The 19646-nt window shown below is 47.8% G+C and overlaps 1 protein-coding gene across 1 annotated transcript; it reads left to right on the forward strand.

Moving 5' to 3' along the window:
- Positions 1–252: 252 nt before the first annotated feature.
- LOC120969922 (putative cyclin-dependent kinase F-2) lies at positions 253–6826 on the forward strand. Its single transcript, XM_073503453.1, has 5 exons — positions 253–1541; positions 1631–1758; positions 1976–2011; positions 2111–5215; positions 5440–6826. The coding sequence occupies exons 4-5, from the start codon at positions 5026–5028 to the stop codon at positions 6687–6689; spliced, it is 1440 nt and encodes a 479-aa protein (XP_073359554.1). The 5' UTR covers positions 253–1541; positions 1631–1758; positions 1976–2011; positions 2111–5025; the 3' UTR covers positions 6690–6826.
- The last annotated feature ends 12820 nt before the right edge of the window (positions 6827–19646 follow it).

The following is a 19646-nucleotide window of genomic DNA, read 5'->3' on the forward strand; positions in this document are numbered from 1 at the left end:
AGAGCACTCCTAGTCAAATGTACACGAAATAAAACTTTTTGTGTATAACAAATTTTATCAGCTTCGGGTTCGATTAACCAAGTATCCATCCCCTACTATTGCAATAAAGTTAATTTAAATTAACGGTGAAAAATAGAGTTTGTTGGATTTAGTCACATACCAGAAGGTTGGGCGTGTTTCGCTGCGCCGTTGGCGTTGTCGAGATTCTTTAAAAAAATACTCATTTTGTTTTAAAATATAAGTTGTATTACTTTTTTGAAAAGTCCAGCGTCTTTAAGTTTGATCAAATTTATGAAGAAACATATCAAAATTCGTAGTATCAAATTGGTGCTATTAGATTCATCATGAAATGAATCTATAATAACTAAATAGATGATCCCCACTAACCTATTTCTCTACACATGCAAGTTATACACATCAGCAAGCTTCTGATTGGTCCACTTCACCCCCACATGCACAAGCAACCACGTCACCTCTCCCAGATGTGTGAACAGACCCATTTTTATTTGTCCCCATGCCGAATTTCTAATCGTCCATTCCTTTGCCCTTTCCTCTCGGAGGGGAACTGTTGGTTCCTGGGTACATATGTACCCTATATGCACACAAAAATTAGTAATTCAACAAAAAGTCAAAATTTCTAAAAATATTTTTGATAAAAACTTGACCTTCCATTGTACTAGTGAGAAAAGTTACAAAAACATAAAATTCCTCTTTGACTTCTTTTTAAAAAAGAAAAAAATTTGGTCAAAATAGCGTGAATAGTGACATATAATAGCAAATAAATTTCGTCTTTTTCGCTGTGAAGTCAACGTAGTTTTCTTTTTTCTGAAAATGTGTATACTAGTGCGCAAGTAAGTCAACTTTATTCTAAAAATAGTTTCTTAACTATTTTGACTTTTTGTTTAATTATTAAAAACAAATCCCCATATAAGGTACATATGTACCCAGGAACCATTGGGTATTAACCCTTCCCCCTCCTGTAACTGAAGAGTCAATTTAATCGTCTTTTTTTTATGTAAAGAAAGCTGAAGAGTCAATCTAAGATCCACACAAACAGGACATATGCATCCAGTACTCGAACCCTCCTGGAGAGTGACCCAGTGAGGCGTAGCGACGCTGCCGCTGCCGAAATGCCAAGCGACCCCGGGTGATCCAGGCACGGCATACAGTGTGACCCCGGTGAGCCGCCCACGATCCCGGCGACATCGCCCGACCTCGCTACCCAGCGTCCCAATCAGTGCCGCCACATGTGACCTCGGCAAGGCACCCGGCGACCCCCTGCGTGTGATGCCGCTCCGGCGACCGTCTCTGACCACGTGTCCATTCTTCCATCGACCACTTTAGCTGCTGTACAGGGGGAGGCCAATTCCGTGGGCACTCTGTGATCACTGCAGGTCAACCTAGCCTCGCACCCCGTTGCAGGTAAATCGAGCCCTGCGGCCTCCATGGACCCATGCCCTGCGCCCCGGCATCGACCAGAGCTCCCGATGAGCCGCACGCGCCACCGTCAGTGTCCTCCCTCAACAACACCCGCACCAAAGGTGGGTGCTCTCCCTCCTCTATTTCTCCCTAGATCGGAGTGATAGTTTTGAGTTAGCCTGGGTTGCAAGCTCTGATTCGTGTGTGGTAGGCAATTTATTTAGAAGAAAGCTCTATTCCGTCTCCAGCCACTTCCTTCGGGGCAGCAAGTCCGGTCTCGAGCAATGCGGGCAAGCATTTTTCAAGACACGACGGATTCATGATCATGTTTCCAATCCGGTTGGTTTTAATCCAAAGCACTAGATCGTGAAAAAAATTCTCTTCATTTGTTTTCTTTAGTGTTCTTGAAGAAATAAACAAATAAAGCTTACCATTTACGATGTGCAACTACAATCCTGTATCTCTCTATATATATCTCTCACTTATATACACATATATGTTAGTTTAGTATTATTTTTTTGGTATTTCTAATGCTTTCCATTGATTTTTTTTGCAGAATCAGAGCATATGTGATATTTCAATTTACTTTCAGGTATGTTGTTGCCTAGCAGTTAGCAATTCATAAGTTAGACAAAGTATGTTTGTTTCATTAATTTTCGTACTGCCAGTTTTGATGGTGTATATGATGCAGGCAGCAGTATCTAGCACTTCCCCTCCCACTTCTCTGGAGTAGTTACACGTTCCATTTCCAACAGGTGATCGTACCCTGTTCACATGATGTACATTGAGCAAGTACTATGACTCAACACATTCTCTTCTAGGGCTAATTCTGCACCTGTTATGCTTGAGAGAAGATATTTATTCTTCTTCTTTCACATTTAGCAGAAACAATTGCTGACACAAGTGCCAGAATTTGGTGTGTATCCATCATGAATTCAATTTGCTTATTCATGTTCGCCACTACATCCATGTCTATTAAATCATGGATGCTTATGTCACTCATATTGACACCTAATATTTTAATGCAGAGATGAAGACTTGGATCTGCTTTTGCTTTGGGCTCAGCTCATCATTTGTGCGGATATTTTGTATCTTGAGATTTATTGTACCTAATGGTGCTGATTAATCTCAGATTATGAAAATGCAAATTGTATCTGGTAAGAATTTTGGTACTGTTTATGTTTCGAGAATTTTAGTACAGTTTGTGCTTTTCAGAAATTTTAAGCTGGCAGAAAGGGTTAATATCAGATTAAGGAAATGCAAATTCTATCATTCTAAGGAGACAGTTAATTAGATTTCTATTGAGCTACTAGGAGTTCCTTTGCGGCCCCTATTTACTATTCAGTCTTGGGATAGCTGAAGAATAATGTGGATAGAAGTCTTTTGTGAGCTGATTTGAGCCTAGGTACAATTGATCTCTTTCTTTCTCGACGCCATTTTATTTTTATCTCATGCTTCACATTTATTCTAGACATCAGTTAGTTGACTGAATGATGCGGTGAGTGATCTTTTATTGGATGATTGAGGTAAATGAATATTATGGAGATGGAAGCATTTGTCAGGTTGTTTCAGCATAGGTAGAGGTTGTTCTGTGGTTAAGGCGTGAAGCTGCTCATTTCTGTCAGGTTTGCATGAGCTAAAAAAATATGGTACTATGAAATCTTTCATCAGCTGATTTGAGCTTTCTTATATTAATATCACAAAGTTTCCCACATATGGGCTGTTCTCTGATAAATGTGGCATTGCTTCTGCATTGAAGAACATTACTAGATGGGGCCAAAAGAGTTGTCTCTGTTGATCGATATGCTATTGCTTCAACATTTGTTTCATCATTTGTCACAATTTTTGCCTTCTTCCTCCCTCCCTATTTATATCAGAATTTGGTCTGACTTTAAGATAAATTTGAATCTGATTTGGGTAGACATTGACATGGACATATGCCCCCTACTTTAGTAGTTCAAGTAGGTCTAGAATAGGAGACTCCAGGATGGCAAGTAGAATACCAACCAAACCACCCCCTGTGATTCCGATTGCCACATATCATCCCATATTTTGGTCTATGTACCTTTCATCAACAAGGGACCAGGAATGCAATCTTGATGGAAGGGCTAAGACATACTCTCTTTATCATGATGTTATATTGTTCATACATAGTATCTGCACTATTAGGCCCGCTGCAACGCGCGGGGCATCATCTAGTTTCCATAATTTTTTGGCTTAATATTGTGGATGTTGATATTTTTAGCTCTAAACTTGGTCAAACTTGAAGAAATTTGACTTTCCAAAGAACTAATACCCCTTGTATTTTGGAACTGATGGAATATTTAGTTTGGCGCATAGAAGAGACGATGGAGTGTGTTTTATATTTATTTATAATGCGCTAATCAACTCTTACTTTTGAGGGTAAATTTCTGCGTCGATGGTTATATGTACTATATTGTATCTACAGTATCATCACATGGTGGCGCTTCTTTTTTCTAGGTGGTAAAAGCGTGCACGAGTTGATATGTTTTTCTAGCCGGTTGGTGTTGATTGATTTGAAAAATCGTTGACCTGATCAAGATCATAAACCAAAATCAAAATTGAATATCTCAATCGAATAAAAGAGTTTCAAAGTTAAGGAGTATGATGAATTAAAATAATTAAGTGGGAGAGGTCCTTGAGAAATTATTGATCCGGTCAAAATCAGGTGACCAACTGAAGACCTCAATTAATTGTGAGGATTTAAAATTAGGAAGCATAGTGTATAGTATAAAAGAATTAAATAAGAACTTTGAGAAATTGTTGACTTGGTCAAAATTGGGTGACCCAATTTCAATTGGACACCTCAATTGAACGTGAGGCCTTTTACCCCTAGGGAGCTTAGTGATATAGTAGATCGGTTATAAGAGGAGGTAAATAATGGCTTATAGATGTTTTTTTTAGTCTAATGACTTATACAGGTGGGGATGTACCAAGCCTCTTCTAAACTTATGATGCTATTTGGTTGGGCCTCATTGGTGAGGAAAATAGTTTTTTTTTCTTAATTGAGAGAGAATGGAAAACACTTCCGCCAAGCCAGCCGGCCGAGTTTGGGTCGGTCGCACGCTGTGTCGTCAGGCGCTACCTCCCCCATGGTCGGCCCCTTATCCTCGTAGCCCTTTTCCTTTTTTATTTCTCCATCACTTATCCTCTTCGTCCCGTCACTCCCATCCCTTCATCTCTCTCTCCCTCTGTGTGTGTGTGTGTGTGTCTCCCACGAGAGAAAATTCCCTCCATGAGATTCGGCACCGGCCACTGCTACCGGCCATGGCCACGCACCCAACCCCCACCCCCCCACACCCCCCCCCCCCCCCCCCCCCCCCCCCCCAATCGCAGCGTGAAGCCCAGAACTGCTAGTGGTGATCACACCGGACGCGGGGTGCTGCAACCTGTTCGCCAGATGTTGAAAGCACGACAACCTTTTGCTGCAACCGGGGCAAACTAGTTTTTTTTTTTCCACAATACCCCACTGGGAGTTTTTCCTACTGACTTTGTTTTGCTTGAATCCACTTTTGTTTTTGCTGGAACCTAGTAATTTTTGATTCAATTGGCAAATGAATACTTTCAGATTCTTTTTTGCCTGACATGACGGTGCAAGCCTCCGACTCGCGGCTAGCCGGAGGCGGTGATGCTGCTGATGCTGCAACCATGGTCACCGTGCCCCGGCCAGTGTGTCAGGGTCGCAACCATGATGACCAAGGGGAGCGCTACTCTGTTTTCTGTTGCAACTGGCGCTGCTGCGAGCCAACTGACGACAGGAGGAGGCGGGTTGCCGGTGAGCAAGAGGGAAAGGACGAGCGGGGCGGCCTACGGGGGCGAGCGCGGACCGCGGTGTTGCGGGTTAGCCGGCGACCGACAGTTGACTTGCTTAGTCGAGACGAAAAAGAGTCAATCGAACGACGCCGGTTGCTTTGATCCAACGCACCCAGACCGGTGCCTAGCCCTGGCCAATGAGAATTGCGTAATAGATTTGATCAAATGATTGGTTTTGACTCCGAGTCGGAGTAGGGGTTCAGAGTCCAGGTATCACCCGCAGTCCGTACCGTAGACAAATCAACGATTTCCCAACGCGTATGTACATATATATACTTCAACTCGTTGTATCTCCACCTCCCTGCCTAAACTTGTTACTTGCCTCCTGGCGATCGAACCTGCGTGCACCGGCACGGACGCCATGGCAGCTTCCGCCGGAAAGAAAGAGGCCGCCTGGCTACGAGCGGCTGGAGAAGCTGGGAGCGGGCATCAACGGGGAAGTGTTCAAGGTGTGGGACACCCAGGACAACCTGATCGTCGCCGTCAAGCGGCTCAGCGGGAGCGGCGACGACGGCTTCATTATTTCCGGCCTACCGGAGGTCATGCGGGAGGCCATGTGCCTGGGCGCGTGCCGCGGCATCCCCTCGATCGTGCAGCACCGCCGGACCTACGCTGACGCTTGCCAATCCGAGACCGGCGACTCTTTCATCGTGATGGACTACGTGGGGCGCCTCAACCTACGCGGCTACATGCAGCGCCGGGTTCGTCGTCGTCGGCCGTTCTCCGAGGACGAGGTGCGCCGGATCATGAAGCAGCTCGTGGAGGGGGTGAAGGCCGTGCACGGCGTGGGCGTCCTGCACCTCGACATCAAGCCGGAGAACGTGCTCCTCGACGACGGCACCGAGGACAGGATGCAGAAGCCCAAGGAGCCAGTCGAAGCCGATGTTCGCAGCGAGATCAAGGACGACCGCATAGTCTACAAGATCGGCGGTTTCGGGATGTCCACGAAAGGGCGGGGGAAGGAGCAGCCGGAGGTGATTATTCTGACGCCGTACAGCGCGCCGGAGCTCCTGCTGCACTCGCGCGAGTACAACGATCGCGTGGACACGTGGGGGCTCGGATGCATAATGGCCGACCTCCTCTCGGGCACCGGCGCCTCCATTTTCGACGGCGAGTCGGACATAGAGATCATGGCCAAAGTGTTTGGCATCGTCGGCACGGAGGGGATCAAGGAGTGGTCTGGATACTCGGGGCTAGCGGCAGACCGGAAGTCAAAGCTGCCGGGTGACGGAGGCGTCAGCCGCCTTCGGCACAAGTTTCCCAGTCGCATGTTGTCGTCGGCCGGCTTCGAGGTGCTCAGCGGGCTGCTGGAGAGCAACCCGGAGAAGCGGCTTACCGCAGCGGAGGCGCTCAAGAAGCCTTGGTTCCGCAAACAACGACGTGGCTTTGCTGGTTTCTTCAAGTCGTGCATGGTTGGAGTCCTACCGGAGACATAGAATTTACTGTACATGCTTTGTCTTTTAGCGTGTTCTCCTAAATGATTGTATATTTCAGAGCTATACCCTAGTGTATCATTGCTTAAGTGTTGCATCAAAGAGATGTTTCGTTTAATCGGCTTAGGAAGCATGTGTCCATGTTTTCTCACACATACACATATGATTAATATTTGAATATAAAATTTAGTGATTATCATGAAAATGTATCAAACCATACCAAGACATTATTATAAACAATATGTCAAAATATATTTTGGGCTAAATGAATCAATTTTGAACATACAATACTTCAACCCAAACTTTACACAACCGTGCGCAACCACGTGATCCCGGTTATTAGAACCTTGTTATAGTATCTCAGCAAACGTCGGCTTGCCACTATGAGCGAATGATAGTGGTAGAACAGTTGATGTGCTTGTGATCTCATTCAAATTAAGAATATGATGACCTCGACCTCAACATCGATTGTGTTTGTGTTCCCTTCTAGTAGAGAATTCGAAAGGAGGGTAAAACCCCTAACTTTAACATCGATTAATGCACGCAGCCTTCTGTCCAATTATTTTTATGCATCAATCTTAAGTTCCTTCTCCTATGCTTTTGGAGATGTCGGCCTCAAGATCAAGTTTGATATGAGTGAGGTTGTGGTCTTGGGGTATATGTGTGAGGAGCAACAATGGATTGCGGACAACTCTAATAACAAGTTGTCCGCTTTCCATATCACCTACCTGGGCATGTCGCTTTCTGAGTCTCGAAGCTTGATTCGGCACTTTGACCCGCTTATGGGGGTGGGGGTCAGTGTGAAGGCTGAGCCATGGTGTTGTAGGTTCATCTCATAGGGGAGGAAGATTGTGCCTATCGACTCCTATCTGTGTAGTTTCCCCATGTTTATGATGATGTTATATATTCTGCCGGGGGCGTGCATGGCTCCATTGACTAAGATCTATCACGCTTCTTCTGGCAGACAACCAATGGGCGACATAAATACCATAGGTGAAGTCGGCGAATATATGTTTTTGGAAGGACCAGAGCGGACTATGCATTCCCACATTCAGGCGCATGAACGTCACCCATATGTTGAGGTGGGTGTGGCATATCATGTGGGGTGAGGGGGGGCTCTAGTTGTAGCTTATGAAAGCAAAAGACCAGCACGGCCTCCCGCTTCTCTATGATTGTAGGAAGGGATCCCAATTCTGGAAGTCGCTCTAGTCGTTTAAGCACGAGATTCGCCTTGGTACTAGATTATCCATAGGGAACGGAGAAAGTACCCTTATTTGAATTGACCTATGGCTTGGTCGGTTCATTCTGCATGTTGAGTTTCTAGCACTATTTGCGATATGCTAGGATCCAATGCTCTTAGAGCATTTCTAGCAAACCCCTTATATCGCGGACCCTTAAAGTCGTTATAAGGGTCGAGAAAACGTGTTTTAAGGATCGATTTTAGCTGCGGCCGAACAGTTCCCATATAATCAACCCATAAAAAGAATATTCTTTGAATATATCAAATAGGCCCACAGCTAGCCCATTTTTTTCTGGCCGTCCTCTTCCTCACGTCAATTTGAAATCGGCACATACCTATAGGCTAGGGCGACCGCTGGCAGACGGACGGACGACAAAGACGCAGGACGGCCACCGGCGGACAAGCGGAAGAGGAAGATGCGAGGTGGCCACGGCGCGCGGGCGGAGGCCGGGGCGGCGCGGGCGGCGGCCGGGCCGTTTGTCGTAGCTAGAGCTAGCCAGCTAGCTAGCTAGATGTAGCTCCGTTCGAATCAATCCAATCGATTCAGCTAGCTAGCTACTCCGTCGGGAGAGCCACAGGAGGGCGCAGCGGCTGGGAACGGGCAGACGGGAGCGAGCCATGAAGATTTCGATGGCAGCTGGACTCTTGCCAACGGTGTTTCATGTATATAGGGCACCCTCGGGTTGCCTTCAAAATCCTTATTTTCACGGGTTTGGCGTGAATGTTTTATGCGCCCATTAAAAAAATTTACAGGTCAGAGTCGTTTACGGTTTCTATTTGGGTCGTTTTTTCGCCTCAAAATGTAAAACAACGGTTATTTTACAGTTTCGTGCGTTTTAAGGGGTCTGCTAGAGATGTTCTTAGTTGTCTCGGAGGCTAACGTCAAAATTGGAACATCTTGTTCCGACGTACATTTGGCCCCGAGGAAACCATAACATGGATCAAGCTTTGGCCCTCCCTTCCCCAAACCATGTCAGGGTCCCCGAATGCGGTGTGCTGGCACCTGCCCCCTCGTTGATTTTTGTCGGGGATATACCCCGCAGTATGACCCGGCTGGAGATGTAACCCGGCTGGGATTGGGTGTTTCATTGATGACCCGGCAGACTATAAGCCGGCAGGAACAGTTAAGTAGGTTAAGCTCGCGGGAACAGTTGAACATCGTAACCCGGCAGACATGGTCATGTAACCCGGCAGACATAGTCATGTAACCCGGCACATGTTAAGCCAGACGGTAAGCCAGATGGTAAGCCAGATGGTAAGCCAGATGGTAAGCCAGATCGTAAGCCAGATCGTAAGCCAGACGGTAAGCCAGATGGTAAGCCTGATGGTAAGTCAGATCGTAAGCCAGATGGTAAGTCAGATCGTAAGCCAGATGGTAAGTCAGATCGTAAGCCAGATTGTAAGAAGCCCAAGACGTTAAGAAGCCCATGGTGAGACGTCAAAGTAAGGTTAAAATCTTAAGTCCGAGTTGGACTCTACATGTAACCCGCCCCTTCGGCTTATATAAGGAGGGGCGGGGCACCCCAAGAGGGGAGAAAAAAGAATCGATAGGGCTAAACACCGAGAGCCGGTTCCCGGCGACTCTCCCATGATCATAATGAGACCTAGCCTCAAACAGCATGTAGGGTTGTTACCGGATGATGTTTCCCGGGGCCCGAAGCTGTCTAAATCCTTGTCTTGTGTTGCGTCTCTCAATTCCGCTCAACCCCTCTCAAGCTACCACATAGATGCGTTGGCCTCACGACTAAGTCCTGACACTAAGGACATCTGACGTGTTAATTCCACGACAGTTGGCGCCCACCGTGGGGCCTACGCACGGTGGTGTTAAGTTCTTGGAGGGATCTCTCCCAGGGATCGAGAAGTTCACGGTTTTTTTGGATAAAGAAGAATCGTGATGGAAAGGGTTTACATTATCTCGAAAGCGAGCAGTCAGATCTAATATTCATTCGAGGTTTAAGAGAAAATTAGGGTTACAATTGGATTCGTTGCTCCAAGTCTCCAATGTGAGAGAAACAACAAAAGCGATTCCCCAGTCAAACATCAGCTGCTTATTGCTTATGATGGAACAAGTCCCGAGGTAAATCCGTAAAGGAGTCTGCTAAGAGAAAGAAGAAAAGAAAAGAAGACCACGACCCGGACGAGGAGTCAAAACCAGCAGGGTTGACCCGCCTCGCCGAATCTGAATGACCGCTACGGTCTCGATAAACCGCTACCACTAAGTTGCCATCTGCTTCGAGTCACCATCTGTCTAAATCGCCGTTACGGCCTTAATTCGTCCTGCCGCACCTGCCGGCTCTGCTTCCGATCGCGGCCGGGTACCCCGCACCAGTCAGTTTCGCCCTATCGGGGTGTTCTCGTCTGCTACAGCTGAGGTTTCTCAGCCGCTGCTGTGTTCTGCCTAAGCCACGACTGTGGCTCTTTTTTTTTCTTGCCTCTGTCGCAAGTCGCCAGCCGTGCCACCACTGCAAACTCACCTCGTGGGGAACAAAGGAAAAGATGCAGCCCAATGTAATGTGCCAGCACGAGGCAAATTAGGAATCCACAAAGGAAAAGCTGCAGCCCAATGTAATGTGTCAGAGACGTCCTGCTAATAAACAATTCAAACATGGAGCATCAATCAAGAGGAGGGCGGTGCATATACGCACATCTTGAATGAGATTAGCAGTACTTGGTAGCTTGGAGTAGCATGTTTTTGCTGCTTCGTTCAGGATCAAGGCTGTGAGTCGCTACCTCCACCGAGTCGATGCCGTCCGCAAGTCGCCTCCACGCTCGCGGTCTCGCTCGCTGTCGCGCCAAGACGTTCGTCTTGCACCGTTTCCGTCTGCTACGGCCAGACCATCTCGCCTCCGAGTCACTGCACCTCTCCTGTATCCTCGAGCGGCCGGTTCTGGCCTCTTCTGGCTCGATCCGCGCGAGGCCCGGCAGCCCGCCGCGCTGATGCCTCCTCCGGCTCGACCGCGCGTTGACCGGCCGCCCGCCAGCCCGTCTGCTGAGTAGCCTCGCTTCAGTCATCTCCCGCCAAGTCGCCGGCCTCGTCGTCCATCTCTGTGTCGCCTGGCGTTGTTGACAAGCTGCCACCGTCGCTTGGTGTCTTCAAATCACCCCAGCCTCTGGTGCTGAGCCGCCGCAAGCCTGACCTCACTCCGGTGGTCAGCGGAGAGCCGCCGAGCCTCACCTCAAACGCGCGCAAGTCGCTGACGCCCTGCATCCATCGTGGCCATCCTCGAGCCTCCACCTACAAATTGCCGCGCCGACAGCTGCCGCGCAGCCGACCCGTGAGCCGCCGTAATCTTGCCGCTGAGCCGGCCGCCGCCCTCACCTGGCTTTGGAGCTGCCTCTGCCACGAACTGCTGCTGTCGTAAGCCGCCAACGAGTCATCCGGGGCCTCAAGTTGCTCCTGGTCACCACAGGCTCCGCCTCTGTCGTTGAGCTGCCTGCTGGCCCCTGCCACCACCTAGCCAAAATTGCCGGCTCCCGCACTCCAGCCGTCTGCCGGCTCGCGGCCTCATCTCCGTGGAGCCGCCGCGCCGCCACGAGCCTCCCATTTTTCGAGTCGCCATGCCGTGACCCGCCTCGCTGCGCCTTTGCTCTGAAATGCCTGGAGGCACCCCCGCCGGGACATACCTGGCCTCTGTTCCGAGGTCCCTAAGTTGCTAGTCACGCCGTGAGCCGCCCCGTGGCCGGTCTCCCCCGTTGTTGTGACCCGCCACCTTTAAAACACCGGCAGCCACCGCTGCAGCACCGAGCCGGCCACCGTCAAATCACGCCTGCGAGTCGCCACCCTCGCCTGGCTTTGGAGCTGCCTCAGCGAGTCTCTGTGCTCGCACGCCTGTCGCCTGAGCCGCCCGTCAGCTGGCATCAAGCTCCGCCGGGTTGTCCCCAACTCGGCCTCTCGCTGCTGCGAGTCGCCCTACTGCTCCGTTGTTCGGAGCTGCCCTGCTCCCCTTGCCTCCACATTGTTGAGCCGCCGGACGCCGAGCACCTATGAGCCACCACCGGCCTCGTCAGCGTCGCCTCCAACCCGCCGCTACAGCTGTTCGCCTCCGTCGCGCGTAGCTGCTTCTGTTCTACGACGTGCCCCTGAGCCGTTCCGCCGGTGAGCCGCCCGGTCGCGCAGCCGTCTCTGGCCGCGGCTGGCCTCGCGCCTTCGCCTCCGCGCTCGACCTCCAGCGCCTTGCCGGGTCTCCGTGCCTGAATCGCCTCCGCTTCACTGCTGCGCCCTGCCGGGTCTCCGCGCCTGAGTCGCCTCCCCCTCTGTGGACCCGTTGTCCCGGTGTTGAACCGCCACCGGATCAAATCAACCCGGCCTCACCGCCGCCCCTGCGGCCGTCCGAGTTATAGTTGCCACGTGATGGCCTCGTCTGCACCGAGACCCGCCTGGTTCCGGCTCACCTCACTTCTCCCGCAATTCATTAGCCGGGCTGCGTTTGTGGTCTCCGTTTCTGTCGCTCGCGCCTCAAGTCGCTGTCGCCCGGGTCTCGCGGTGCCGTCTCCACCTCAAGACGCCTTGCTTCTTCTACAAGATCGTCACTGCTGGCCGCGCCAAGCAGGTCTCGCTCTGTCAGCCGCCGCGTACTTGTTTGTTAAGAAAAACAAGGCCGCTGTATTTGCAACAAGTTCCTGGACAGTAACGTATATTTACTAGTGCTACATGCAAAGCATGGGTGAGTTGCTCGAATGCTGGTCTCAAGTGGGTTTCAAAAAAGATGCGGAGGTTAGGAGATCAGCAAAGGAAAACATGTAACCAAGGACTGTATTGGCTCTCGCCTCAATAGCCAAAGCGGGAGACCGAGGGCTCGACGTCGCCAGGAAACAATGCGTGCACGCGCAGCCTAGGTGCCACTTCAATCACAAGGGCATTGCACATACAGTTTCAATTATCTGTGGGATGTAAACAAAGGCAAAGTCCACATGACCCGGAGGATCCGTTTTAAGCCGCCCGTTTCCAGCGCTTTAAAGCATCCACCCTTGCTACGAACAACTACTTTGGTCTGTATATTTTTTATGTGTGTGCAGGACAAAGGTTCATTATAAAGGTGGTGCCGTACTGTGCATATGGAGTATATGTTAGCATCATCATGCACCAGCGTCCACGCTGGCTTACAACTCCATGGTGGATAAATCACTAGCCTGGCATATCAGGTGAAATCCATCCAGTATATTTTATATTGCATATTATTTTCTTTAAAAAGAGCAATTACTTTGGCTTGCAAGTTCTCCCATGTAGGACTCAAACCGGTCTATATCACGGTCAACTACGGAGAATCTTAAGCCAACTCCTTGAGTCGACTTAAGACTCGGGGGCTACAATGGCATGACTCGGGAACCCCGGGTCGTTGGAGGGAATGATAACCCGGTTCCTGAGGCTGCTACCATATTGATGAAAATTTAAAGGCCGTCAGAAAATTGCCGGTTCAAAATAATGATTCCGGTTTCAAATCCGGTTCAAGAGATTTCTCTCTCCCGCAAGGTTTTGAAGCTTTCATATCCGGTTCAAACATCCGGCTCAAGGTACCTTGCTTTAATGACCATTGGGAGCTGATCGTATTCGAATTTAGCTTAACCCTTTTGGTATGACCCTGATCGTATTCGAATCAGAGTCGTTAAATATTCTCATGATCACTAGGGGGCTTCCTGTTCAAACATAGGTCGTATTCGAACCAAAGAGAACATAGCTGTCGATACCCTTTTGATCGGCACACTGCCGAGCTCATTGGGGAGTTTCTTGGTCATATTTGAACCATAGCTCAACCCCCTTTGGGAACCGACGTGGATCGTATTCGAATCAGCGTCGTTAAACAACTCTCAAGGTCATTTGGGGGCTTCCTGTTCAAACATAGGTCGTATTCGAACCAAAGAGAACATAGCTGTCGGTACCCTCTTGATCGGCAACGCCAAAGCCACTGGGGGCTATATGATCGTATTCGAATCTTAGCTTAACCCCTTTGGGACGGTTTTCTGGTCGTATTCGAATCAGAAGCCTCAAGAAATTTTGAAGTCTCTTTTTACAAACAATTTTTGGATTTTATTTGAAGCTCTTTTTCATATCTAAAGTGTATATGAGTGGTTGTTATTTAACCCGGTTTGATTTTCAATGGTAAATCGCCAGTTTATAACAATCATCATTTATGTGGAAGCATTGGCTTCTAAAGGATTGGGTTATCACCCTTACTGCACAGGTCATGTAAACCGGCAGTACAAAATCAATATCACAGTGGTTATATGCGAGATATTATGACCCGGCTTGCGGTAAACCGCCAAGGGATCTTGTGATCTACTTGTATGCAGGATAAGACTACATTTGGGTGATTACCCACTCTGGTTTTTAACGTTAAGTCGCCAGGGCATATGTTGTTTAAACTCTGTGCAGGATTTACAGGGCTATGACTTACATAAATGATTAAGTTCAAGACCGTCATCAAAGATTGAAATTGGTGTCTCGAAAGGGTTGTCAATTATTGATTTTCTCAAAAGCTATAAGCCGCCGGGTTCTAAAATTTCCGGGTATTTAAACTCCGGATTTATTTGTCAACAGATAAGGTATTTGAATCTTTAAATAGCCAAGCTTGGCTGGATTTTCACTATGATATTGAATGATTGAGGTTTCAAACCGGGTTATTCAAATGTTTAATAGCCAGCATGGCTGGATTTTTATTATGGTTATCAGTAACTAATGTTATGGTTGAGGTTTTCAAAGTCGCTTTGGCGCAATGGATATTATTTTATCAATGGATATGATTTATTCTACAATGAAAGGGATAGTCCCGAGTCGCTGCAGGCTTACAACCCGGCACTTGGGGGCTACATTATTTATATTGAGATCACATCAAATATGCAAGTCCCATGTCACTGCCAGCATGCACCATGGCACTTGGGGGCTAATGCAAAGTCATTTTTTGCTCACTTCATTGAAGACCCGACTCATCCCATTGTAATGAGCCGGCCCTCGGAGGCTACCAATTGCTCATGTCAAAAATTCAAGGTACACAAGCCTCTGTTCATTATATTGAAAGATCCACTACTTAGTTGGTAGAGTACAAAGCTCTTAACCTTATGGACGTGGGTTCAAGCCCCATGGTGGAGATTACATCATGTGATGTTATCATCAATAAATTATGTACAAAGTCCCAGCTCAGTATTATCTTAATGAGCCGGCACTTGGGGACTACACGTTGCTGTTCCAGTCTACATGATCATATCTATAAAGTCCCTGCTCATTATTGTATAATGACCCGGCACTTGGGGGCTACATATGTGGAATACACAGTTTTGACTAGTGATTGAGATGAGAAACATGGATTTTTTCAAAGACTTGATATTGAGGCAAGTCTTAAGTCATCGTTTTGCTCCCCTCAAGACTTGGGGGCTACAGGGAATATGGTTATGAGGGAGAGAAATCTTCAAAATTCTCAGTTTTGACCCAGCATCAGCAACAAGTATGACTCGGCATCATCTATTTATAACCTGGCAAGCTTTTTCATCTTTAAGCCGGTTGAAGGTCACATGAGTATTTCAAGACCAGAAGTTAAGCCGGGTCAGCAAATTGATTATGAAGTTGGCTTATTTGACCCGGATTTTTGAAGAAGGAAATAACAAGGAGTTAAGGATGATCAGGTGCTGGCTTACAAAGATGTTTTAACCCGGAGCGTAACCTGTTAAAATTGTTCTTGTGTTGTTTATAGGATCAGTTTAACATGGATGAATCCAAATTAAACTGGGGGCTAATGTCGGGGATATACCCCGCAGTATGACCCGGCTGGAGATGTAACCCGGCTGGGATTGGGTGTTTCATTGATGACCCGGTAGACTATAAGCCGGCAGGAACAGTTAAGTAGGTTAAGCTCGCGGGAACAGTTGAACATCGTAACCCGGCAGACATGGTCATGTAACCCGGCAGACATAGTCATGTAACCCGGCACATGTTAAGCCAGACGGTAAGCCAGATGGTAAGCCAGATGGTAAGCCAGATCGTAAGCCAGATCGTAAGCCAGATCGTAAGCCAGACGGTAAGCCAGATCGTAAGACAGATGGTAAGTCAGATCGTAAGCCAGATGGTAAGTCAGATCGTAAGCCAGATGGTAAGTCAGATCGTAAGCCAGATTGTAAGAAGCCCAAGACGTTAAGAAGCCCATGGTGAGACGTCAAAGTAAGGTTAAAATCTTAAGTCCGAGTTGGACTCTACATGTAACCCGCCCCTTCGGCTTATATAAGGAGGGGCGGGGCACCCCAAGAGGGGAGAAAAAAGAATCGATAGGGCTAAACACCGAGAGCCGGTTCCCGGCGACTCTCCCGTGATCATAATGAGACCTAGCCTCAAACAGCATGTAGGGTTGTTACCGGATGATGTTTCCCGGGGCCCGAAGCTGTCTAAATCCTTGTCTTGTGTTGCGTCTCTCAATTCCGCTCAACCCCTCTCAAGCTACCACATAGATGCGTTGGCCTCACGACTAAGTCCTGACACTAAGGACATCTGACGTGTTAATTCCACGACAATTTTCTTGGTCGGTTCGGCATATCATGCACTATGTCGTGCCCCGACCCTAGTCCTGCTTGTTGAAAGCACCACTCCCGCCAAAGATTGGGATCTGCGTATGGCAGCTCCTCCATGACAGCCTTCCCAAGGGGACTGAGGTCGCAAAGCAGCATGGACTTGGAGATTATGTATTGCCCTTTTGTGTGGTTCCATAGTGACACACATTTAATTTTCCTGTCCATGCCCGCTTCCTGTGGAGCTTTGCCTATGAGGCCCTGGGGCTGAGTGGCAGGCTCTAGATCTAGGTCAGTTCCTGGAAGCGCAAGCGAGCCTTCGGTATGAGGAGTTCCACTTCTTGTTTGTGTTTGCAGCGATGGCCTGAACCACGTGGACTACGCGTAACAAGATGGTGATTAAGCGAATATTTCTACGCCGTGCTACTAACTTGATGTTTAAATTCATGATCTTCTTACGACATTGGCACCCGCTTTGTAGACAGCGGGACTCGAACCTGTTGGGGAACGTAGCATGCAATTTCAAAATTTTCCTACGATCACGCAAGATCTATCTAGGAGATGCATAGCAAGGAGAGGGGGAGAGTATGTCCAAGTACCCTCGTAGACCGAAAGCAGAAGCGCTAGGTTAACGCGGTTGATGTAGTCGAACGTCTTCACGATCCAACCGGTCTAGTACCGAACGTACGACACCTCCGAGTTCAGCACACGTTCAGCTCGATGACATCCCTCGAACCCTTGATCCAGCAGAGGGTCGAGGGAGAGTTTTGTCAGCACGACGGTGTGGTGACGGTGACGGTGATGTGATCTGCGCAGGGCTTCGCCTAAGCACTACGACACTATGAACGGAGGAGTAAACTGTGGAGGGGGCACCGCGCACGGCTAAGAGAATAACTCTTGTGCTATGGGGTGCCCCCTGCCCCCGTATATAAAGGAGGGGAGGAGGAGGCGGCCGGCCTAGAGGGGGTGCGCCAAGGGGGAGTCCTACTAGGACTCCTAGTCCTAATAGGATTCCCCTTTCCTTCTCCGGAGTGGGAAAGGGGGAAAGGGAGAGGGAGTAGGAGAGGGAAAGAGGGGTGTCGCCCCCTCCCCTAGTCCAATTCGGACCCCCATGGGGGGCACCCCTTGTGGGTTGTCCCTTCTCTCTCCCATGGCCCATGAGGTCCATGACTTCCCACGGGGGGTTCCGGTAACCCCTCGGTACATCGAAAAAATACCCGAACCACTTGAAACCATTCTTGTGTCTGAATACCATATTCCATTATATCAATCTTTACCTCTCGGCCATTTCGAGACTCCTCGTCATGTACGTGATCTCATCCGGGACTCCGAACAATCTTCGGTCGCCAAAACACATAACTCATAATACAAATCATCATCGAACGTTAAGCGTGCGGACCCTACGGGTTCGAGAACTATGTAGACATGACCGAGACATATCTCAGATCAATAACCAACAGCGGAACCTGGATGCTCATATTGGTTCCTACATATTCTACGAAGATCTTTATCGGTCAAACCCCAATAACAATATACGTTATTCCCTTTGTCATCGGTATGTTACTTGCCCGACATTTGATCATCGGTATCCTCATACCTAGTTCAATCTCATTACTAGCAAGTCTCTTTACTCGTTCTGTAATGCATCATCCTGCAATTAACTCATTAGTCACATTGCTTGCAAGGCTTATAGTGATGTGCATTACCAAGAGGGCCCAGAGATACCTCTCCGATACTCGGAGTGAAAAATCCTAATCTTGATCTATGCCAACCCAACAAACATCTTCGGAGACACCTGTAGAGCATCTTTATAATCACCCAGTTATGTTGTGACGTTTGATAGCACACAAGGTGTTCCTCCGGTATTCAGGAGTTGCATAATCTCATAGTGAGAGGAATATGTATAAGTCATGAAGAATGCAATAGCAATAAAACTTAACGATCATAATGCTAAGCTAACGGATGGGTCTTGTCCATCACATCATTCTCTAATGATGTGATCTCGTTCATCAATGACAACACATGTCTATGGTCAGGAAACTTAACCATCTTTGATTAACGAGCTAGTCAAGTAGAGGCATACTAGGGACACTCTGTTTTGTCTATGTATTCACACATGTACTAAGTTTCCGCTTAATACAATTCTAGCATGAATAATAAACATTTATCATGATATAAGGAAATATAAATAACAATTTTAGTATTGCCTCTAGGGCATATTTCCTTCAGTCTCCCACTTGCACTAGAGTCAATAATCTAGGTTGCATAGTAATGATTATAACACCCGTGGAGTCTTGATGTTGATCATGTTTTGCTCGTGGAAGAGGCTTAATCAACGGGTCTGCAACATTCAGATTCGTATGTATTTTGCAAATCTCTATGTCTCCCTCCTTGACTTGATCGCGGATGGAGTTGAAGCGTCTCTTGATGTGTTTGGTTCTCTTGTGAAATCCGGATTCCTTCCGCAAGGCAATTGCTCCAGTATTGTCACAAAAGATTTTCATTGGACCCGATGCACTAGGTATTACTCCTAGATCGGATATGAACTCCTTCATCCAGACTCCTTCATTTGTTGCTTCCGAAGCAGCTATGTACTCCGCTTCACACGTAGATCCCGCCACGACGCTCTGCTAGGAACTGCACCAACTGACAGCTCCACCATTCAATATAAATACATATCCGGTTTGTGACTTAGAGTCATCCGGATCAGTGTCAAAGCTTGCATCGACGTAACCGTTCACAAAAAGCTCTTCGTCACCTCCATAAACAAGAAACATATCCTTACTCCTTTTCAGGTATTTCAGGATGTTCTTGACCGCTGTCCGGTGATCCACTCCTGGATTACTTTGGTACCTCCCTGCTAAACTTATAGCAAGGCACACATCAGGTCTGGTACACAGCATTGCATACATGATAGAACCTATGGCTGAGGCATAGGGAATGACTTCCATTTTCTCTCTATCTTCTACAGTGGTCGGGCATTGAGTCTGACTCAACTTCACACCTTGTAACACAGGCAAGAACCCTTTCTTTCACTGATCCATTTTTGAACTTCTTCAAAACTTTATCAAGGTATGTCCTTTGTGAAAGTCCAATTAAGCGTCTTGATCTATCTCTATAGATCTTGATGCCCAATATATAAACAGCTTCACCGAGGTCTTTCATTGAAAAATTCTTATTCAAGTATCCTTTTATGCTATCCAGAAATTATGTATTATTTCCAATCAACAATA

Source organism: Aegilops tauschii, chromosome 7 (genome assembly GCF_002575655.3).
Source record: "Aegilops tauschii subsp. strangulata cultivar AL8/78 chromosome 7, Aet v6.0, whole genome shotgun sequence".
NCBI lineage: Eukaryota > Viridiplantae > Streptophyta > Magnoliopsida > Poales > Poaceae > Aegilops > Aegilops tauschii.

Bases quoted from the DNA above. Each gene is read 5' to 3' on its own strand.
- LOC120969922 (XM_073503453.1), top strand. From the start codon at position 5,026: ATGACGGTGCAAGCCTCCGACTCGCGGCTAGCCGGAGGCGGTGATGCT. The intron at 5,216-5,439 runs GTGAGCAAGAGG...TTTGACTCCGAG, and splicing joins CAGGAGGAGGCGGGTTGCCG to TCGGAGTAGGGGTTCAGAGT.